The following is a 24,156-nucleotide window of genomic DNA, read 5'->3' on the forward strand; positions in this document are numbered from 1 at the left end:
AAAGAGAGTGTGGGGAGGCGGGGGAGGAGAGGGGAGGAAAAGCTTTAATTTCTGTTCTCTGGTTTTCCTAATCTTTCCTTTGGTCCATCTCATTGCCTCTCTACAGGTGCCAGAGTCCTCAGCGGATGCCTCCACCCTCCACAGCTCATGCATCCATGACCTCTGTTCCTTTGCACCCTGCAACAGTGGTAGACCATGACTGATACCCCCCAGTCAGGCTGCCCATCCCTGGTTCATCCCATCTGATGCTTGGTGCGTGTGTGTTTGTGTGTGTGGTATGTATGCATGTGTGTGTGAACTAGTGTGTGTACCAGTGTGTGTGAAGGGGCAAGAAACTATCAGGTGATGTCTCTGCCTGTTCTCTGTGCCTCCTTTATTTAATTCATGTTATTTATTCACGGAGCTTGGTTAGTGAGAAGAGATCCCCCTGCTTGAGATGCCTGGTCCTGCCATGGTCACAGCACAGCCTCCTGTTCTCTTGGCTAGGGAGAGACTTAGGCAGGCCCCAAGCTCCTTATGTCAGCTGCCTCCAAGAGGGAAGATGGCTAGTGCCTGAGAAGACAGTGCTTCCTTTACCCATCCAAGTCCACAGTTTCCATCTTCTTGTGTGTGATGGTGAGCAGCCGTGGATGCTTTCTGGCTCTGGGAGACTGCTGGTGTCCTCTGAAGGTGAGAGGTGTCCTAATGGTGTTGGGCTTGCACTCCCGGTGGACTGAGCTGTGCTCGATTCTCTCTGGGCCCTAGACTCTTCCAGCCTCCAGGGCTCTTTCCCAAGGACTTTCAGTAGCCCAAGACTCATGCCAGGCTTTCCAGCCTTGGCAGGAACTTGTGGCTTCCCCAACTCCACTTCATTGCCAGCCCTCTCTGCCCTTGGATTGGGAATTGTCAACCAAACAGTTGTTGCCACCATGAGACCTGCAGGAAATGGAGCAGTGTGGAGAACCAGTGGCCTGCCGTCAGGGGCAATCTTTCTTCAGTGCCCTCTCTTCTCCAAGAAGCTCCTTTGGAGAACAAACCATCAGGCCACCTCTCCAGTGAGATGTGGCTCCTTCATGTTCTCATCACTGTTCCCTGAAGCTGTCAGGTCTCGGTCCACAGCGGAGAGAACCAGAGCCCTTCTCCCCTTACTGAATGCAGATAACAAAATCCTTTGCTTTGTGCCTCCAGCTAAGACAAGAAACAAACCCAGGCCCAATTTTTGCCAGATTTACCTTTTACTCTTACTTCTTAGTTACATCTTGGGGGAGGGGGCACTATTTTGTTGAAAAATCAATCCATTCTTTACCACTTGTGTGGCTTGGTCCTTCCTCACCTTCCTTTGTGACCACCCCAAATGTCTCCAGGTATTGCAAGTGATAAGTAAATTTCTATTTTAAAAAGTTAATTTTCATTGACCTTTATTTTTTACATGCAAGATAAAACATATTTTTTTAAGATTTATTTTTATTATTTTTAAACCATGTGTGTCTACATACATGAATGCAAAGGCCAGAGGCATGGACCCCCTGGAGCTGTTGTTACAGGTGGTTGTGAGTCACCTGACGTGAGTGCTGGGACTTGAACTCAGGTCTTCTGGAGGAGCAATATGTGCTCTTAACTGCTGAGCCACGTCTGGCTGCTTCCTCTTCTTTTTCTTTTTTTTAATGTGTGGTCCTGGCTTGCTACTAGTATTCACTTACTCTGTGGCCCACCTTGCCTCAAAATTGAGGTATTCCTGCCTCAGCTTCCCAGGTGCTGGGGTTATAGATGTGAGCTATGATGCCCAGTCTCTTTTTTAAAAATGTTTTTATGTATATGTACATATACAATTCCACAAAAATTGTTTGGAGTCACTCAGGTTGAGGTAGAAGAATTGCCAGTGATGATAGCCCATTCTATAAACTGAAACCTTGTTTAAAATTTTTTTCAAAGCTGGAGAGAAGGTTCAGTGGTTAATAGTACTTGCTGCTGTTCCAGAGGGACCCAAGGTGGGTTTCCAGCATCCACACCAGGCGTCTCCAGGGGATCTGGAACTCTCCTATGGCCTTTGCATTGACCTGTGCACACGTGAACGTACCCTCCTACAGATACAGACATACATATAACTAAAGATGAAGGAAGTTTCTTACAGTTGGGTTTGAACTGAGTTCGGTGGTGCACACCTTTAATCCCAGCACCTGGGAGACAGAGGCAGATGGATCAGGAGTTCAAAGTCTCCCTTGACTCCATAGCAAACAAGAGAAAATAAATAATAAATTTAAAAGTTTACATTAAAACCACCCAGTCCTAGCTGTTCTCCAACCAACTTGGATCCCTTCCCTAACTGTGGTTCTGATATGCCTCCAAGGAAAAAGAGATCGATAGCTCTCTATTTCTGTTTTGTGTTGCTTTGTTTTATTCTGAGACAGGGTCTCTCTGTGTGTAGCCCTGGCTGGCCTGGAACACACTATGTAGACCAGCACGGATGAAGCTTACAGCTACTTTCCTGCCTCTGCCTCTAGAGTGCAGATTACAGGTGTGTAGCACCATGCCGAGCCCAGTGTTGAATCTTTTCCAAGTCCTGGAGCTATGCAGAAGCTGCTGCTAAGCACACAGTTTGTTGTATAAGGAATTGTAATTTCTGCTGTCAGCACTTAACAATTCACTACTTAATTATTATTTATTGAGTGTAAAATTAGGTTGAAAAATTAAGAAATTCTCTTAGTACTAAAAATCATACTGCCAAATATGTTGACTTATTTTCAATATGCATATTTTGGTGGGTGGTAGTGGGTAAATTCGGGGAGAGAAAACAGGGAGTTAGGATTTCCAGTGCCCTAATGTTGGGCGTCTCCTTCCCTGGCTTAGGAGCAGGTCTGTTACTTATGTAAGACATGAAGCTGACAGATCTGCCAGAAGTTCTGTGTGGCAAAGGGCAGCAGTCCTTCTCGACCTTTTGGGAAATGAGCCCCTCTTGCACCATTCAGGGTCCTGTCTGCGCATCATTTGCTTTGACTCCACTGTTGTGCTCTCTGCTGCTCCACTGGACTGAATGGCGGAGCCTTGCGGCTGCCTGCCCTTCAAAGGGATCCCAGGTTTCTGTCAGAACCCTGTGATTGACACTCAGGATTCAAATCAGAGGAATGGCTTTCTCTGGAACAGGAGCTGTGTGTAGAAATCTCCTGATGTGAACTGGGCATTGAGGGACCTCCCCCTGAGCTCTCTGTCATTTGTAGATGAAGCTGCATGAGTCACCCCATTCATCACTTGGACACACTGACTCCACATTGTCTGGTCCACTACCCTCACAGTCTTATAGCACAATACACCCCACTTCAGCACCGCAGCCAAAGGCTGGGCCCAAGGTGTGGTCAGAAGAGGTGCTCCTGCCTGTGGTATTATATGTGTGTGTTTATGTGTGTGTTTATGTTCACCTGTACAGGGGGCACTACACTCAATGTAAGATACCCTGGAGACAGGACTCCTGGAGGTGGCTGGATCTCAGTCTCTGTCTCTCTCCTTTTTCTTTTACTGTATCACACATTTGATTGACAAAGTACGGGCCTTAATTAGGATCAAATTTCTATGTCTGTTGCTATGGCCTTTAATTAAAGTTACACAAAGTGGCCCATTCTTGTCACTCTATACATATGGGACATATGTATATCTAGGACATATGTAATATATAAATATATAAATATATATAAAGCATTAACCTCTGCCCCCTTGGTTTAGGATGGAGGCCTTTCTGTTGAGTGGAAATGCACCTTAACTTGGTGCTGCCAGCAGCCTGCAGGCCCCAGCCCTGTTGAGATGAACACAGTTGACAATAAAGGAATGAGTATCATTGTGGAGTCGCTTGCCTGCTTCTCTCCCTTTGCCTCTATCCTGCATTCCCCTTTTCAAGCTCGCCTTTCTCTCCAGCTTTTTCAAAAAGTGTTTGGAGGCTGCCCACAGCGATCAGAACATCGGAGGAGAAATAACTGCTCAGTGAAAGGATGTCTGTAGAGCTGCTGGATTCGCTTGGCTGTTAGGGGGCTTGTGTAGCACGTTCAAGACACTGCTCCATTCCTGGCACGGGAAGAAAGAAAAGGATAATAGGCTAGGGCTGGTAACAGAGCACAGTGGGCAAAGTGCCTGCTGCCAAGGCTGGCAGCCTGATTGGATCCCCAGGGCCCACACATAGTAAGAGAGACAACTGATGCCTACAAGTTATCCTCTGATCTCCATATCTGTGCTACAGCATGGGCACACCCACCCACGCATATGTGCTGTAACATATGATCCAAATTGAGTATATTTGAATTGAGGGAGGATAAAGGGAAAGGGTCCAGGCAGGAAAGTCATGAGTAGTTGCGACTGGATCCCCAGTCCCCACGTAAAAAGCCAGATGCACCAGAACCAGCCCTGGGGAAGCACGGACAGGGGGTCCCTGAGGCTGACTAGTTAGTCCAACCAAATATGTGAGCGCCAGGCTTAGTGAGAAACTCCCTCTTTTAAACTGCACATTTATCTACGTGCCTATTCATTTACTTATTTTGCTCAGTGTCAAGGCATGCATTGGAGATCAGAGGACAGAGTAAGTTCCCTCTTACCATCTGAGTCTCAGGTAATTAGGCTTGGTGGCAAGCACCTTTGCCTAGTGAGCCATTTCACCAGCCTGAGATTCATTCCCAAAAAGGAAACGGTAAGATTTAGGAAGACACTTTTTGGCCTCTAAATACATACGCGTATCACTCCTCCTATACACACAAGATGGAGAGACAGAGACAATATAAATATGAATTTATCTTCCTAGGAGGTGGAAATGCTCTTATGGGTGGTCTGTGCCAGGGCTGTGGTTGGAGCGGCTGCTCATGGTCTATGATAGCAGCCTTCAGTCCCTTAGTTCTGAGTTATGGCTCACCTCAGAATTGGTAGGGGATACTCAGATTAGCTGTCAGGGATTAGACAGAAAAAAATTCATGAAAAGCACATGCATGCGTCCTAATCCCAATACAAACCTTAGTTTCTGAAGGGAACATACAAGCACCATGCCGGAGGCCCTGTGTTCCACTTACTGTGCACAAAACAAACATCTTGTCCATCTTGGAGGGAATGAAAAGTAGTGACCTCAACAAAGCCTCGTGCCCTGGCTCAAAAGGCAGCAACACCAGTGAGCAGTTTGGACACTGGAGTATTTTCAAAGGTATTTCTTGCCCCTGTACTTCCAGTCTTCAATCCTGGCCTTCAGGCTGAGTGTCACTCTGGTGTTGAAGACATCTGCCAGGGCTTGCATTGGGCTCTTTGAATAAAAAAATAAAAAAAGATATAGTGAGAATTTTGGTTTCTTTGAAAACCCAGTTATGATATGTGAACATAGTTTTGTTCTAATCCCAGGTGTGGGATATGGGGCTGCTTCAGACTGTCCATAGCCACTAACCGTGATTGTCTCATGTTCTAGGAGGGCGTGAATTTTGCCAGCTGCATATTTTGCCAGGTGCCAGTTTATGTTTGGCATTCTGGGGACTCTTTTTTTTTTTTTAAGATTTATTTATTTATTTTATGTATGTGGGTACACCACAGCTGTCTTCAGACACACCAGAAGAGGGCATTAGAACTCATTACAGATGGTTGTGAGCCACCATGTGGTTTCTGGGAATTGAACTCAGGACCTCTGGGAGAGCAGCCAGTGCTCTTAACCACTGAGCCATCTCTCCAGCCACCTCTGGGGACTCTTGAGAAGGTATAAATGCGACAGGCCTTGTGGCAGCTGCTGTTCCCACTGTTGCGGCTGCTTTTGCTATGGCTGGATTGCTGAGTTTCTGGTTGGAGGTATCCTGATGACTGAGACTGGACTTGCCCCCAGGAACCTGATGCCCTTAATCAGCAGGAGGTAGTCTAAAAAGGTCTACACCCTCTTTCCTCTCTAACTTTTTTCTTTGGGGGGTTGGAAGGGATTAGGGTGGAATAAGTGTTGGAAGGGCAGTAGATCATAGAACCCAATAAAGTACCCCAAAAGTCAAGCTACAGAAGGACATGACTGCTCCTAGGTCTGGTGGAAGAGGTTTACTGGAGATAGGAGGGGGAACAGAGGCAGAGCCAGAGACACTGGGAGAGTCCAGAGTGAGCACAACCCTGAATCCTGAGCTGGGACATGTGACGAGTTGGGAGAGGAGAAAGGGGAAAGGAACCACCAACCAAGAGGGTAGGCCTTGGCCAAGGCACTGGCATAGCCAAAATTGGCTGAGTTATATCTACGTCAGAAATGCTTGGAGGGGGAAATACCTGGGCTGCAGAGATCAGGGGAGGGGACAGGGAATGATAATCAGGAGGGCCTGCCTGGTAACAGAGACTGAGGGATGCTGGCAGACCCTGGCAGCCAGCATCCACTTTATGAGCACTTCAGTCATTTGTGACTTAACACACACTTAAAGCACAAGTTTGAGTACTCTTCCGAGGTAGAAAATATGGTCCTTCTGAGTTCAGAGGAGAGTTGGGGAAGTCGAATCTTATCTGTCCACGTGGCGATGGCACAGATCCTCCTTGCCCCAAAGCCTGTATTTTTTCTCTACAGTGTACTACTTCTCTATTCCATGGGTACCAAGGAAAACAACAGCTTACTACATGAGTATGACAGGAAAGGTCCTGCTGATGTGATCTAGCCACAGGCTCTCAGTCTTAGTGCCCAGGTGGTGGGAACGGGACTGACTGAGAGGTTTGGATCAGATAGGTGGGGGTGTGACTTGTGGACAAGACCCCCAAGAGTCACAAGTGCAGTGATCTCGTGAATGGGCAGTGTGGTAGTAGCAGATGCGACAGCATTCTCAGAATGAGAATATGATGGCTGAAGCTACCACTGAGTGAGGGTAGGTGGTAGCAAGACCCTGGTTTTGATCCTCAGTACTGGAAACAAGGAAACAAATGAAGAAGCTGATCACAGCAGTGGGGTAGGTGGGCTGGGCTCTGGATGGCCAGCACCACTGATGCCAGTCCCACTGATGTTTTGTTTGTATGTATGTGTATGTATGTGTATGTATGTGTATGTAGGTCAAAAGACAAATTAAGGAAGTAGGTTCTTTCCCCACATGTGGATTCTGGGGACCAAGCGCAGGCCATCAAGCTTAGCAGCAAGCACCTTTACATGCTAAGGCATTATACTTGTCCACAACTAATGTTAATTATTTTTATTTACATGTATGTATGTATGTATGTATGTATGCCTGCATTAGTCTATGTGCATCACGTGTATGCAGATAGATGCCCAGAAAGTCAAAGGGCATCAGATCATCTGGCACTGGAGTGACAGGAGGTTGTGAGCTACCTAATATGGGTGCTCGACCTCCGTAAGATGAGCAAGTGCTTTTATCCACTGAGCCATCACTCCAGTCTCACAACTGATGCTCTTGACCACTGAGTCCATGATGCAGGATAGCTTTTAAAAAGTCCAATGTGTAATTCCAGCACTTGGGAGGCAGAGGCAGGTGGATTTCTGAGTTTGAGGCCAGCCTGGTCTACAAAGTGAGTTCCAGGACAGCCAGAGCTATACAGAGAAACCCTGTCTCGAAAAACCAAAAAAAAAAAAAAAACAACAACAACAACAAAAAAAAGTCCAATGTGTGCTTATTCCACCCCCTTAGCTATTTTTCTTACACTGTGGTCCAAGGGTTACCTGCATTGAAATGATTCACTTCAGTAGGGCACAGCGGCCCACATCTATAATCCCAGCACTGGAAAGGCAGAAGCAGGACCATTGCAAGTTCAAGGCAAAATTGATCTCCATGGCAAACTCCGAGTGAGCCTAGGTTATATACAGTAATGTCCTGTCTCAAGAGGACCAGTGTGGGCCTAGAGAGACTATTCTTGTATAGGATCCAGGTTTGGTCCCCAGCACCCACAGCACGCGACTTACAATTGCCTGCAACTTCAGGGATCCAATACTTCTAGATTCCCAGGGTACCTACACTCACCAACAGAGAGATACACACCCATATAAATGACTAAAAAATCAATAAAAAAGAAAAACTAACCAACAAAATATCCCCTTTACCCAAAGAAATAGATCTGAGAGCACTCTAGGGCTGGGAGATGGTTCAGTAGGTAAAGTGCTTGTGCTGCAAGCATGAGAACCTGAGCCTGAGTCCCAGCACCCACAGAGAAAGCCAGGCACCACTGACCCTAGAGCTAGGATTGGAGACAGGACCATCCAGGGGCCTTCTGGCCAGTCTAGCCCATCAGTGAGCTTCAGTGAGTCTGAATCTCAAGCCATGAAGATAGAGAGGAATAGAGTAGGTCCCTTAAATTCACTTCTAGCTCCATGGGAGCCAGCCCATGCCTGCACACACACACACACACACACACACACACACACACACACACACACAATCTAGGGAGTCACACAGCAAATGCATCATTGAGAAAGAACAATGCTCAGAGGAAATTAAGGTGGCCTTGGACCCAGAAGATGCTCAGTTGGTGCTCGCTCAAGGGACCCAATCCGGGCCTCAGGAAACTAGCAAGCAAAGCCAAGTTAAAATTGACTTTTAAGCTGGGTGATGTCAGTACACACCTTTAATTGCAGCAGAGGCAGGCAGAGATCTCTAGTTTGAGGCCAACTTGGTCTACAAAGTGAGCTCCAGGACAGACAGGGCTACACAGAGAAACCTTGTCTCGAAAAACAAAAACAAAAAACCTGACCTATCCATGCCCAAAGGCACCTATACAAAAGTCTTATCAACTAGAAAATGGAATCCAGTTGGAATAATTTATAACATTCCTCACTTTATCAGTAAAGATTATAGTCATTCATTCGCTGACTGTTGAATGGACACAGTGTGAAAGGCTTGTTAATAGTGCTTTGGGCAGCACATACTCAAGTATGAGTCCTGAGGAAGAGATTCCATTCTGGGGGTCCACACAAACCGAGTCTATCCTCCAAAGCCAAACAAATAGAGAAATGGTGAAAATTAGGGGAAAAAAGCTGACATAACCTAGTGTTTTGAGGCTTGCCTGGCATCCACAGGGCCCTGGGGGAGAGGTAAAGCAAACAGGAAGACCGTACTTACTACATAGTGAATTCAGAGGCAGCTGGGGATACTGGAGATCCAAGAGAGGAGTCACTGCTGTGTGAAGACTGGATTTGTCTTGTCACAAGACACTAAGCCATCAGAAGTCTTCCTGGAGTCCAAGGTGACTGCAGAGTGAATGACTCCTAGCAAAGGAGACTTACAAAACCAAGGCTCTTAGCTCCTTGGTAGACATCTGCAGGGCCCAATGAGCTGTCTGTGCTTTTAGCCAAAGTGGTTGTTTTTCATCAGGTTCACAGTCAACTACCCTTTCTTCATTGAAATTTTTCCTTTTCCCTTAAAATATTTTTGGATGTTATTTGTTTTCCATTCTGTGTGTGTACTTGGTAGATGCACTGAAACGGGGTTAAGATGGCTGTAAGGCATCATGCTGGTGCTAAGAATCAAACCTGAGTCCTCTTCAAACAAGTGGTCTTAACTGCTCATCTATCTACCCAACCTTAAAAAATTATATATATATATATTTTATGTCCTTCCTTTTTTTTTGGTTTTTCGAGACAGGGTTTCTCTGTATAGCCCTGGCTGTCCTGGAACTCACTTTGTAGACCAGGCTGGCCTCCAACTCAGAAATCCGCCTGCCTCTGCCTCCCAAGTGCTGGGATCAAAGGTGTACGCCACCACGCCCGGCTTGGTGTCCTTCCTTTATAGCCCTGGTTGGTATGGTACCTTACTATGTAGATCGGCTGGCCTTGAGCTTGTCGTAATACACATGGGATCACAGTGTGCACCCCTATAGCTGACTTAATCAAATCTTGACCAGAATATTGCACGAGCTTCCTAAATTCCTAACCACTAAATTCTTTCTGTCTACTGTTGGGTTCACTCCCTTGCCTTTCCTTTTATGTTTCAACCTATCAGTGCTGTCCTCCATAAAATAACACACTACAGCCAGGCATTTGAGACACTGATACAGGTGGCAGGTCTCTTTGAGTTCGAGGTCACCCTGGTCTACATATCAAACTCCAGGTCAAGGCTGCATGGTGAGATCTTATTTCTTTTCTTTTTTAAAGATTTATTTATTTTATGTATATGAGTGCACTGTAGCTGAACAGATGGTTGTGAGCCTTCATGTGGTTGTTGGGAATTGAATTTTTAGGACCTCTGCTCGCTCCGGTTGGTCCTGTTTGTTCCAGTCAACCCTGCTCGCTTAGCCCCAGAGATTTATTTATTATTATACACAAGTACATTGTAGCTGTCTTCAGACACACCAGAAGAGGGCGTCAGATCTCATTACAGGTGGATGTGAGCCACCATGTGGTTGCTGGGGTTTGAACTTAGAAGAGCAGTCAGTGCTCTTAACCACTAAACCATCTCTCTAACCCGAGATCTCATTGCTAAGAGCCAAAAAATAAATCACATTATAGGGAAAAAGAGATGTTATAGCAAAATATATTTAAAATGAAGAATAGCGGGGGCTGGTGAGATGGCTCAGTGGATAAGAGCACCCGACTGCTCTTCCGAAGGTCCAGAGTTCAAATCCCAGCAACCACATGGTGGCTCACAACTATCCGTAATGAGATCTGACTCCCTCTTCTGGAGTGTCTGAAGACAGCTACAATGTACTTACATATAATAAATAAATAAATAAATCTTAAAAAAAAAAAATGAAGAATAGCGGCTTGGAATGTCATTCAATTTGTAGAGTACTTGCCTAGTATACACAAAACTCTGGCTTCCATCCCCAACACCCAGGAAGCAGAGGCAGAAGTTCAAGGCCATCCTGGGCTATGCATCAAGTTTCATACATGAGTTTCTGTATCAAAAATGAAATAAAATATAAGGCCAGGTATAATGGTGGTATACTTGGGAAGCTGAGGCAAGAGGATCACAGTAAATCTGGAGCCAGCCTAGGCTACAAAGTGAATTCCAGGTTAGCCTGGGCTGAAAAAATCCAGAAGGTGAAAAAGTTTGGGCATTGTTGTATGTACCTATAATCCCAGCAATCGTGAGACAAGAGGCAGGAGGACTGGATAAGTTGGAGGCTAACCTGGTCTGCATACTGAGTTTGAGGCAAGCTCACCTGTCTGGGGGCAGGCAGGGAGTAAAATAAGGTCAAATAGGTGCCTTAACAGACCCCAATGCTTTATTTATACTTTATTTCAATTTTATTTGTGATGGTTTCCTGCATCTCAGACTGGCCCCAAACTCCCAGGAACTAAAGATGAGTTTGAACTTTTTCTTTCTTTCTTTTCTTTCTTTCTTTCTTTCTTTCTTTCTTTCTTTCTTTCTTTCTTTCTTTCTTTCTCTCTCTCTCCTCCCTCCCTTCCTTTCTTCAGACACTACAGAAGAGTCATTATGGATGGTTGTGAGTCACCATGCAGTTGCAGGGATTTGAACTCAGGACCTTGGGAAGAGCAGTCAGTGCTCACTGAGTCATCATCTCTCCAGCCCCCGAATTTGAACTTCTGACCTTCCTATCTCTACTTCTCAAGTGCTGGGGTTACAGGTGAGCCATATTCTGCTCAACAACAACAAAACAGTTGTCAAGACACTAGATTTGGGTGAGGTTTGTTGCCAGCAATAAGCAACTGAAGTTATGTCCACAGCAGTTCTGGGTGTTTATTGCATAGTGGTTGCTGCTTGGGACATTAACATGCTGGCTTTTCTGGTATGTCCTGTGAGTCAAGCATTCTCTGGTAATCAGGGAGACCTTTCAGAGCATCTATACTTTCAGGAAGGGGTTGTCAACAAATACAGGAACTTGGGTGCTGAGCAGATATGACTGAGAACTGACACATTTGCTACAACCTTAGAACCTTTTTTCCCCCCTGTGGTCTTGTGAGACCCCGGCTTAAAGCGTTTCTCCCTGAAAGGTAAAGCTCCTAAAACATTTCCCCAAGCTTGTTTTCCCTGATCTCTAAAAATATAGCTAGAAAGAAGCTCTTTGTTCTCTATAGCCAGCAAAAAGCCTTTTTGTTTCTATACTTTACAACCAGAGATGCAATAATTGTAAAAGACCCAGCCAGGCACCTGGCTTCCTGTGCCAAGGACACGGAGATAAAAATTCATAAAGAACTCACTCCCCACGCCTTGTAAATTTCACCAAGGACACCTGGCAGAGAAGAACTCCTCCCAATTCCTCAGCTAGCTGTTAAAAGCCCCTTACTGTTACAGCTCGGGGTCAAACTCCCCTGCCCTGCATGGCACAAGGAGTTCGTCCTCAGATAGCTGATAATAAAACCTCTTGCAGTTTGCATCAGATGTGGTTTTCTCTCGGGTCATTGGGGTATAGGCCAGCTCATCCTGGGACTTTAGCGGAGGCCCAGCTTTGGGGGTCTTACAGTCTCAGATGTCTCAGACAGAAGGACTGCTGTTTGAGGTGAACCTAGGCTTCCTATTAAGGCTTTGTCTTTAAAAAAAAAAAGAAGGGGAAAAAAAAAGAAAGGAAGGAAGGGAGGGACTTAGACGGCTCTATTGTTCTGTCACCTGCAGCTGCACTTCTCCAAGACACTGCTACCTGCTGAGAGGCCCTTGATATTCCAGAGACAGCATCCAGCTGCCTACAGGCTGGCAAAAGGCACCAAGAATGGATTGGCGGGGCATGGGCCTCCCCCTTTATAAGCACAGACTCTTAGTAAACTTGGGGGCCTTGAACAGAAACATGTCTTGGCCTCCATTATTTCTCTTGTCGTTTCCTTCCATACTGCTCCGGCCTCCCACTCAGCAACCCAGTTAGTGTGGGCACAGGCGACTTTGCGACCGAAGTCGGCTTACAGGTGGTGCCCGAACAGGGACCTGAGTATGGGTGGATCAACCGAGAGAACACTGTCTTGGTAGAGCTCTACAAGAAAGATTAAGAAGATATAACCGGCACAGTGAGCAACACTTTGTATTCATGCTAGTGCTGGCTTTAGACTTCATCTTTTCAAAACTGTTGCAAGAGGTGCAAAGGGATACAGGTTAGACTGAGTCAGCGTGGGCCCAGCGCTGATATCAGCTAGGGGTTGACGGTGGAAAATGGCAGTGAAAAAGAAAACAGGCATTTGTCCGCAGTCAAGAACTGCATCAGGGGAGAGGAGTAGGGCTTAAAATAATAAAATAAAAATAGCAAAATTTAAAAAAAAATTAGGGAGAGAAAGAGATCAAGAGAGAAGGAAAATGGATTTCAGAACTCTCCCAGGGACACAGGGAAATCTGGAGACGTCCGGCCTTCTTTCTGGCCCCTACAGGAGACACTCTTAGATTTGGTTACATCAAGTTCTCTACCTTCTCTGTTGTTTGTGTTTAGTGCACCAATATATGTCCACGTGTCAATTCAAGTCTGTCTTTGTTTCGTTGTATGAATGATGTTGTTTTATGTTTCATGTTGAAAAAGAAAAATGGTTAAAACTTTATCTGCTGGCTTTCCATCTCTTGATTTAGTCAGTTTACACAGCAGAGGCTTATTTAATTTGCCCTGCACTGTAGCCAGGAAGCTCCTGCTGAAAAACTGTTTGAAAAAAAAAGAGCCTGCAGCTTCTTAGTTCTAAGGCAAAAAAGCAGATAGTTTGCTTTTTTCCTAGAAAATTCTCTACAGCACCCGGCAGATCACCTAAAGGCTGGCAACAGGCACCAAGAATGGATTGGCCGGGGATGGGCCTCCCCCTTTATAAGCACAGACTCTTAGTAAATTTGGGGGTCTTGAACAGAAACATGTCTTGGCCTCCATTATTTCTCTCATTTCCTTCCATACAGCTCCGGCCTCCCACTCAGGAACTCAGTGTGGCCGCAGGCAGCTACAGGAGGCTATAGTTAATGACTTAGTCTGTAGTCCAACTTCCAACAATGGTCAACAGCAGCTGTGAATGGAAGTCCAAGGATCTAGCAGTTGCTCAGTCCCATAAGGCAAGCAGTTGAAGGAGAGTAAATCTTCCTTCTCCCAATGTCCTTATGTAGGTCTCCATCAGAAGGTGTAGCCCAGATTAAAGATGTGTGCCTCCACATCTTTAATTCTAGATGAGCTTGAACTCAGAGATCTCCCTATCTTAATTTTCTGGAGTTCACAGTCACTATGCCTCAAGATCTCCATACCAAGATCCAGGTCAGAAACTTGTTTCTCCCAGCCTCCAGATTAGGATCACCGGTGAGCCTTCTTTCCAATTCTGGATTGTAGTTCATTGCAGATATAGTCAAGTTGACAACCAGGAATAGCCACTACAGGTGGGTCTATCAGAACCTGACATTAGGTCTGAACTTGTTCTTTTCTACCTCTGTGTGCCCTCCATACCCCATATTGTTTGAGCTTGCCATTGCTCTCTGACCCCTGGTTGGAGTGGCCCCTTTCAGCCCTACCCAGACTCCTTACTAGTCAGTCTCTCTGTCTCTCAGGATTTGTTGTATTTTAAATTAGGGGCATGTAAGTGTGTGCATCTATGTATGTGCAAGTACTAGTGCTAGAGAAGGCCAGAGTCAGGCCTCATAGAACTGCAGGTACAGAGAGTTGTGAGTGTTGGGAACCAAACTTGGGTCCTCTGCAACAACAGTACACATTTAAAAAAAAAAGATTTATTTTATGTATATGAGTATACCATTGTTCTCTTCAAACACACCAGAAGAGGGCATCAGATGGTTGTGAGCCACTATGTAGTTGCTGGGAGTTGAACTCAGGACCTCTGGAAGAGTAGTTGGTGCTCTTAACCACTGAGCCATCTCTCCAGTCTAACAGTATACATTTTCCTTTTTTTTTTTTTTTTTTGAACTCACTTTGTAGACCAGGCTGGCCTTGAACTCAGAAATCTGCCAGCCTCTGCCTCCCGAGTGCTGGGATTAAAGGTGTGTGCCACCGACCGGCAACAGTACACATTTTTAACCTCTGTACTATCTGGGTGGTCTGCAGACCAGACCGGCCTTGAACTCAAGAAATCTGCCTGGCCCTGCCTTCTGAGCACTGGAGTCAAAGGTGTGTATCACACACATACTTGGCTTTATAAAGATTTTTGTTATTAGTTAGGTGTAGGTATGTGTACCTGAGTGCAGGTGCTCGAAGTGTCAGACCGCCTGGAGCTGGAGTTACAGCTGGTTAGAAGCGTTCAGTATGCTGGAAACCAGATTTGAGTCCAGGGTCAGGATGCCTCATATCAGAGTCTGCTGCCTCCGAGCTTTTAGACTGCCACAGAACCAGGTCTACCCAGAGGGCCAAATGGGGAGGGCAGCTGAGATGGAACCTCGTGATGGCAAGTCTTATGCTCATTTGTCCTATTACACTCACACAGACTTCATTCTGCTCTAAATCAATGCCTTTCAGCTATCAGGATTTCCAAAACTTAGAGCAAGACTTTTCTAAAGAGATCAATGAGATGAAATGACAGGAAGTCCCAGGGTGAGTTCTCCCATTACTGCTTTATAAGAGAGAATAAAACAGAAGTGCTGCCCTAGGGTACAGTGTTGCTCCCTGGCACCAAATGTCGTGAACTGACATTTCAGAATATCTTGGAAGGCTACCAGAATATTTTGTGAGTGCTCAAAAACATAAAAGGCCAGGCGTGAAGGTAGCACACACCTTCAATTCTAGCACTGGAGCAGCAGAGGGGGAGCTCTGGGAGTTCAAGGCCATTTTGGCCTGCATAGTGAGTTCCAGTGAGATGCTGTCTCGAGAGACAGAGACAGACTGGGAAGATAATGTACTCAGTAAAGTCCTTGCTTCATAAGTATAAAACCTTGAATCCAAGCCAAATGGTGGTACACACCTTTAATTCCAGTTCTTGGGAGATAGCAGATCTCTGTGAGTTCAGGGCTAGCCTGGTCTACAGAGTGAATTCCAGGACAACCAGTGCTACACAGAGAAAAGCCTAAAATGAACAAACAACCCTCACCCCCACCCTCTGCTAAAACAATAAAATTGTGAGTGCAATTCTCATGTAAACACCGAGGTAAACAAGCCAGCTGTGGTGTGGTGGCATCTGTTTCTAATCCTAGTGCTGGGGAGACCGAGACAGTGCCCTTGGGGCTTGCTGGCCAACCAGCCTAGCCTCACCAGCAAGCGTCAGGGCAATGAGAGACCATGCTTCAAAAAGCAAGGTGGATGACACTTAAGGAACGATCTGAGAGGTTTACCTCTGATGTCTGTCTACAGGAGGACAGGATAAAACCTGTAGTCGAAACACTCAGGAGATGAAGGCAGAAAAGCCAGGAAGTAGAGGCAATCCTTGGGTACATAGCCAATTCTAAACCATCCTGACATACAAGACGAAAAAATGTCTCAAAAGGGAAAAAAGGAAGTTTTGTGGAAACATGAAGAGGAGCCAAGTTCCTGTATTTGGAATATAAGGAAGCGATTCTACCAGAGACTGAATATATTTGCTTCCAGTTTATTAGACCACAACAGCAAAAATCATAGCATTTTGTATCAGGTGTACACAGACACTCAGGCTAAAAATATCCAAATGCAATAAATGTACTTTCAAAGAAAACCTTACAGGGTTAGGGTGGCTCAGCTAGAAAATGTGTGTATTGTGCTTAAAGCCTAGGTTTGATCCTTGCCACTATGTAGTGGGTCAATCTGTAATCCTGGCACTCAGGAGGTAGAAGCAGGAGGCTCAGAAAGAAGTTCTAGGCCATCCTCTGCTACAAAGTGAGTTCAAGGCTATCCTGTATTATGAGACTCAAATAAACAAAACAAAACCAAACAACCCCCCAAAAATCCAGGCAACAACAAAGAAACAAAACAAAGACAGACACATCTTTAAGTCAGGTGTAGTAGTACACACCTCTAATTCTAGCACTTGGGAGGCAGAGGCAGGTGAATTTCTGTTAGTGTTTAAAGCTAACCAGTGGAAGTCACTGGTCTACACAGTTAAGTTCCAGGACAGCTATGCTATATAATAAGACCTTGCTTCCCTGCCAAAACAAACTGTCTTAGTCAGAGTTTCTATTCCTGCACAAACATCATGACCAAGAAGCAAGTTCTTCAGCTTATACTTCCACACTGCTGTTCATCACCAAAGGATGTCCAGACTGGAACTCAAGCAGGTCAGAAAGCAGGAGCTGATGCAGTTTATGGAGGGATGTTTCTTACTGGCTTGCTTCCTCTGGCTTGCTCAGCTTGCTCTCTAATAGAACCCAAGACTACCAACCCAGGGATGGCAACACCCACAATGAGCCACCCCCCAACCCCCATTTTGATCACCAATTGAAAAAATGGCTTAGCCAGGCCATGGTGGTGCATGCCTTTAATCTCAGCACTTGGGAGGCAGAGGCAGGCGGATTTCTAAGTTAGCCTGGTCTACAGAGTGAGTTCTCCCAGATCTCATGGAGGCACTTCCCCAACTGAAGCTCCTTTCTCTGTGATAACTCCAGCCTGTGTCAAGTTGACACAAAACTAGCCAGTACACAATGAACAAAAAACTCCCCAAACCAAAAAACTTTTAATCTTTAATCAACAATTAGAAGATACTGTATATTACTAAAAGATTTTTAATTGTAACATTTTATTAAGTGTGTATGTGTGTGTGTGTGCATGCACATATGCCATGGTATGCAAATGATCAGAGGGCAACTTACAGGAATCAGTTCTTTCCTCCAATTGTATGGGTTCTAGGATCCAACACAAGCTAACAGACTTGGTGGTCAGCACCAGTACTTGTTGAGCCACCCTGCCAGCCCCACATGGTATATTACTTATCTCTCCTCTAGGTTGCCAACAGTATCAAAGGGGACTAGATTGGCTTAATTTTCCTTATTCCAATATATTCTGCCTCTAATGATAGCTAGTTAACTTTTTAGTATCTAAATCAGAAACCTCCATTCATTTTATTTACCCTTCAAGTAATGTGGGCACATTCTAGTTTAAATTCAAGACCACACATCTTAGGATGGCTCTCTAGGCTGCCAACCAACCTTACTACACTTCTCCCAGTATGCTTTCTCCTGTTCTCTAAGACAACTACATCATACAGTCCCTTTTCTCTGCAAGCTCCATCTTGTCAAGTTCCCCAAGCCTGCACTTCTTCTCCACTCTTCCCACATCCTTTTCCACTCGACTCTTTTTTAAAAATGCCTTCCTGTTTCATGGTCATAGGGACTTCTGCTGTGGCAGTGTCTTCACATGTCCCCTTCCCTTTAGCTCAGTTAGTTCTCAACATCTTAATGCAGTTCCTCATGCTGTGGTAGCCTCCAACCATAAAATTACTTTCGTTGCTACTTCATAGCTGTCCTTTTGCTAGTGTTATGAATTGTAATGTAAGTATATTTGGAAGTAGAGGTTTGCCAAAGGGGGTGTGACCCATAGGTTGAAAACTGCTGGAATGTCCCATGTATTGCTCTTGACAAGGTTAGTACCTTGTCTTCTCTGTCTTCTGCTTCAACTTAATGTCAAATTTCCAGTGGCTTTCTTTGTGACTTATGGGTGCTCACACCCAGTCACACACTAGCATATTAACTAGTAGGCTTTTTGTTTTGTCTTTTTTCCAGGCAAGGTTTCTCTTGTATAGTCCTGGCAGTTCTGGAACTCTATCTGTAGACCAGGCTGGCCCGGACCTGTCTCTGCCTCTGAGTTATAAGATTAAAGGTATGTGCTACCACCACCTGAGGTTTTAAGAATCTCTAAGAAATACACATGCTATGTGTGTTCCACGTGTATGTGGATAGCCAGAGAGGCTTGTAGAGGAAATCAGAACCCCTACAAGTGGAATTGCAGATAGCTGTTGGTTTCATGTGGGTGTGCTGGGAACTGAATTTGGATCCTTTGCAAGTGCAGTCAGTGCTCTTAATGGCCACCCATCTCTCCGGCCCTTATTTTTAAGGAGGTGGGGGGGGGGGAGGCTTATGTGGCTCAGTGTGGTCTCATGCATACTTGGTATGTGGCCGAAGCTGGTTTTTAACTCCCAACCCTACCGCACACAGCATCAAGTCTGGTTCTTCAACATCAGTTTTGATGTTGCCTTAACTCCTCCACTATGCTCATTCAAATAAAGTTTCATGACTACAGAGCCTTGTGCATCTGCTCTATTTCTGCATTCTTAACATTTTTTTAAAGATTTATTTATTTATTATGAGTACACTGTAGCTCAGACACACCAGAAGGGGGCATCAGATGGTTGTGAGCCACCATGTGGTTGCTGGGAATTGAACTCAGGACCTCTAGAAGAGCAGCCAGAGCTCTTAACCACTAAGCCTTCTCTCCAGCCCCATTCTTAACATTTAAATCATAGTCTTTCACAAATAACCAGTAAGCACTCTTTTTTAAAAATTATTTCAACCTGGTATGATGATGGTACATACCTCTAAACCCAAGAGGCAGAAGCAGGTGGATTATTTGTGAGTTTGAGACCAGACATAGTAAGTTGCAGGCCAGTCAGAGCTATATACAGAGACCCTGTCAAACAAATAAAAAATCCACATGTTGGGGGATGGTAAGATAGCTCAGCTGGTAAGAGCACTTGACTGCTCTTCCGAAGATCCTGAGTTCAAATTCCAGCAACCACAGGGTGGCTCACAACCACCCATAATGTGATCTGATGCCCTATTCTGGTGCATCTACAGTGTACTTATCTATAATAAATAAATCTTTGGGTCGAGCGAGCAGGGACTGAGCGAGCAGGGTTGCCTAGAGAGAGCAGAGGTCCTAAATTCAATTCCCAACAACTATATGAAGGCTCACAACCATATGTACAGCTACAGTGTGTACTCATATACATGAAAATAAATAAATAAATAAATCTTAAAACAAAACAAAACAAAAAAAAACAAAAGCAACCTACATGTCCTGGTGTGGTTATACACACACAAACAGTTTCCTCTGGAGTTCAGAAGAGAACATCAGATGCTCTAGAGCTGGAATTGAAATTGTGCAATTGAGAACCACCTGATCTGGATATATCTTAGGGTTTTACTGCTGTGAACAGACACCATGACCAAGGCAACTCTTATAAGGACAACATTTAATTGGGGTTGGCTTACAGGTTCCGTCCATTATCATCAAAGCAGAGTATGACAGCATTTAGACAGGCATGGTGCAGTTGAGAGTTCTACATCTTTATCTGAAGGCTGCTGTGAGAAGACTGACTTCTAGGGACCTAGGACTAGAGTATTAAAGTCCACATCCACAGTGACACACCTACTCCAAATATGCCACACATCCTAATAGTGTCACTTCCTGGCCCAAGCATATACAAACCATCACAGAGTACTAGGAACCCAAGTCCTTTGGAAGAACAACAAGTCCTTTTAAGTCTAGCTATCTCTCTAGCCCATTCCTTTCTGTTTTTCTAGCAGAAACCTTCCTAGTGTTGACATGACAATCATGTGCCTCTGTGTTTGGTTTTGTTGTATTTCTTGGGACAGGGCGTTGAAATGCTGGGCCCAAGCCATCCTGAGTCACAAGAACTTCATCACCATACCTTGCTAAAAATAAACCTTGTGGTTTTGTTTGTTTGCAGACAGGTCTAGTTATATAGTCCAAACTGTTTAGAAACTTACTGTGTAGGCCAGGCTGGCATGGACCTAATAGCAATTCTCCTGTCTCTGCCTCCATGAATATGATGACAAGCTTGAAATAGCATGCCTGACATAAAAATGAATATTCATTGAATCAATCAGTCCATCTTTAGAGAGATCACCGAGGACTTTAAAAATCTAAATAAATTACCCTCTAATCCCAACTGAAGAACTATGGTTAGTTAGTGGCCTCTGAGGAAGAATCAGTTTTCTGTTTGGTGTGGCTTCTGTGTCACCACAATTCATGGATGGCCCACATCCAAAATTATATGGACAGTGTATGTTGGAGGCAATGGATTTAAATTAAAGATATGAAGTTAGAGGAGTTTAGGCAGGTGGTGGTGGATCTGGGAGGAATTATGGGGAGAAGTTGAGATGAATATGACCAAATATGCTAAATGAAAATTTCAAAGAATAAAAATATTCTAAAAATTGTTTAAGTTCTGGGCTGGAGAGATGGCTCAGCGGTTAAGAGCACTGACTGCTTGCTCTTCCAGAGGTCCTGAGTTCAATTCCCAGCAACCACATGGTGGCTCACACCATCTGTAATGAGATCTGATGCCCTCTTCTGGTATGTCTAAAGACAGCAACAGAGTACTCATGCAATAAATAAATCTTTAAAAAAAATTGTTTAAGTTCTATCAGTGAATAATAACATCAGGATGAATCTAAACCTATTTAGGTCTAGGCTGTGTCTCCCTCCATGTAAAAATCTATAATGAACTCTCTTGTTCTCTTGCTTCCCTCTTGCCCTCTTGGGCTTTTCCTCTCCCCCCCCCCTTCCGTATTCCCTTCCCCCTCTCTCCACATGTTCTTGGCCAGCCTCTATTTCTTTTCTTCTTCCTCTTCTTCTTCTCCTCCCTCCTCCTCTCCCCCCCTCTCTGCCTCTACTACCCTCTTAGCTCCCCTCCCCATGCCCTGAATACTCTATTCTATACTAAAATAAACAAATCTATAGTGAGTATAGAAGAACTATTTATTATTATTATTGGTAGAGATATAGTTCAGAGCATTTACCTAGTATGAGCAAGGCCCTCCATTCAATCTCTAATACAACAAAAACAACTTTAAAAATATTGCTGGGATCTGAGGAGCATTCGGACTATGAACAACATTTCAGACAACTTCAGAATGAATGGTGAAGTTCCTCAGGGGGGTGGGGTAGGAGAGGCTGAGGACTTCTGGATGGACAAACCCATGCTAACTAAGGAGTCACACAGACAGGCTGTCCCCAGATCCTTCTGGCTGACCTCCAGTTCCTCCACCATCCTTCCTGTTTCCTCCAGGTCTGCAGCATTTAGCCGCCACCAGTCCAGTCTGCTTAAAGTCACTGCTCTAGTTTCTCATCACACAGACACCTTAGCAAACAGAGAGACAGAGACACACCCTAGCAAAGAAAACTGAAAGGTGAAGTGGTATGTCCAGGTTCCCACATGTGTAATAGTCAGATGGGAATATGGGAATTCTGGCCAAGGCCAATCTGTCTAGTTTTGTTCTATACAGCCACTTGCTCTAGAGCATATCCCTTCCAATTGCAATATTTCCTCCAAATTGCAACATTTGCTCCAGGAGGGAGCAAGAAGCTTAGGAGCCCAGGTGGTAAACAAAACCCCATGCCCAGAGAACACCAACAATCCAAACATTGAGGAAAGGTTATCAATTTTTTTTTTCAAAAAAATCTAATTGTAGGCTGGGTGTGATGCTCCAACACTCAGGAGGCAGAGGCATGTGATCTCTGTGAGTCTGAGTCTAGCCTAGTCTTCATACAAAGTTCCAGAAAAGCTGGGGCTATAAAGAGAGACTCTGTTTTGTTTTGTTTTTGTTTCTGTTTGTTTTTTAGAGATAGGGTTTCTCTGTTTAGCCCTGGCAGCCCTGGAACTCACTCTGTAGACCAGGCTGGCCTCGGACTCAGAAATCCATCTGCCTCTGCCTCCCAAGTGCTGGAATTAAAAGGCGTGAGCCACCACTGCCCGGTGAGAGGCCTTTTAAAAAGCAAAAAAAGGAATCCACATTTATCACACAGACACACACACACACACTGTTGATGGTTCTTTTTTGAGACAGTGTCTGAAGGACAGCCTGGAACTTGCTCTGTAGCAGACCTTATGGATAACCCAAGCTTCTAATCTTCTTAGTGCTTAGATGACAAGGATGCACCATGACACAGAAAATATTTTGACAGAGAAAATATTGCCAATAGTAAGGAGTTCTATGAACTGCTGAAACCCATCTAGGGAGCGCCTACATTCTAGACAACAGGTTATCACTAGAGATGTGCCTTCATGGTGAAGGCCTGCAATCCCCGGTACTATGGAGGCTGAATAATTTGGATTGCAAGGTCAAAACTTGCCGAAGCTGGGGGCTGGAAAGATGGCTCAGCGGTTAAAAGCACAGACTGCTCTTCCAGAGGTCCTGAGTTCAATTCCCAGCAACCACATGGTGACTCACAACCATCTGTAATGAGATCTGATGCCCTCTTCTGGTGTGCATGAAGATAGAAATCCGTGTACACTTGCCTAAGCTACAGAACGAATTCAAGAACAGTCTGGATAATTTAGGGGGACGCTGCCTATGTAAAAACAACAGAATGGCTGGAGTACAGCTGAGTGGTAGAAGGCTTATGCTAGCCTGCAGGCTCAATCCCCAGTACCCATGGGAGGCGGAGAGCTTGCATTGAGCCACATCCCTAGCCGCTGTGCATTCTCCTCTATGTTGTTTACAAGAACAGATAATCAGAGATAAAATGTTCTGGATATTCAGGAGGGTGTTACTGACATTATGAAGAGTGAATAGTTTCTTGACTAGACATAGCTGAACCATTCAACAAATATTTAACGGATTCCTGATACATATAGGCTCTGTGCCAAGGGAGATAAAACATACTTCTTTGATGATACCAATCACATGTAAAAACACAATGCGATTTCTAAACTCCTTTTTAAAAAATATTTATTTTATGTATGAGTACACTGTAGCTGTCTTCACTGTAGCTGACACACCGGAAGAGGGCATCGGATCCCATGGTTGTGAGCCACCATGTGGTTGCTGAGAATTAAACTCAGAACCTCCGGAATAGTCAGTGCACTTATCCTCTGAGCCATAAACGTGGTTTCTGTTGGCCTAAAAAAGGTCTATTTACTTTGCGAGACAAGGCTTGGTAGCTAACAACTTAGTTTTTGGTATATTCACATCCTATACTAGAGAGTTGGTAAATCAATCTAACCTGTCTCATCTATTAATCAGATTAATAATAGACAAGAACTGCACGCGGTACGTCTTCAAAAAGATAAGCTTTGTAAAAAATGAACTTGAGGACAAGACGATGCATGCCTGTAATTACCAGTAATGGGAGACAGAAGTTCGGAGTTTAAGGTCCGCCTTACCTGAGCCTGTACCACAACAAAATAAAACATGCTGATTAAAACGGTAGTTGGCAAGATCACTTGATCGTCGGGCTCTTTAAGTTTCCAGAGCCACTCCTCAACACACGCTGCACGTAACCGCGCAATCAGCCTTTCCCGAAAGGAGCAGATTCTGTTTCCGCCAGAAGATCTTCCCGGCGGGTGTGACCGCCAGACATCCGACCCACAGACCATGGGCCGCCCTCCGTCGTGCGCAAGGGCTCGATGCGGAGACACCGGAAGTGCAGGGGCGTGGCTAACTGCTGCAGCCTGCCGGTCCGACGCCGAGGCTGGGGGCGCGCGCAAGTGCGCGCTCGTTC

At 44.9% G+C, this 24,156-nt stretch overlaps 1 protein-coding gene and 1 long non-coding RNA gene across 2 annotated transcripts in view; one reads left to right on the forward strand and one right to left on the reverse strand.

Annotated features, from left to right (window-relative positions):
- Kif3c (kinesin family member 3C) overlaps positions 1-3,812 on the forward strand; it is a 41,363-nt gene extending 37,551 nt beyond the window's left edge. Inside the window, exon 8 of the mRNA NM_008445.2 lies at positions 107-3,812. Coding sequence (NP_032471.2) covers positions 107-203 — 97 coding nt within the window. The 3' untranslated portion in view covers positions 204-3,812. The remainder of the gene's footprint in view (positions 1-106) is intronic.
- On the reverse strand, positions 1,201-24,065 carry 1110002L01Rik (RIKEN cDNA 1110002L01 gene). Its single transcript, NR_030694.1, has 3 exons — positions 23,819-24,065; positions 5,019-5,242; positions 1,201-4,029 (listed from the first exon to the last, which is right to left on the reverse strand). It is a non-coding gene; the product is annotated as an RIKEN cDNA 1110002L01 gene (long non-coding RNA).

Source organism: Mus musculus, chromosome 12 (assembly GCF_000001635.26).
Source record: "Mus musculus strain C57BL/6J chromosome 12, GRCm38.p6 C57BL/6J".
NCBI lineage: Eukaryota > Metazoa > Chordata > Mammalia > Rodentia > Muridae > Mus > Mus musculus.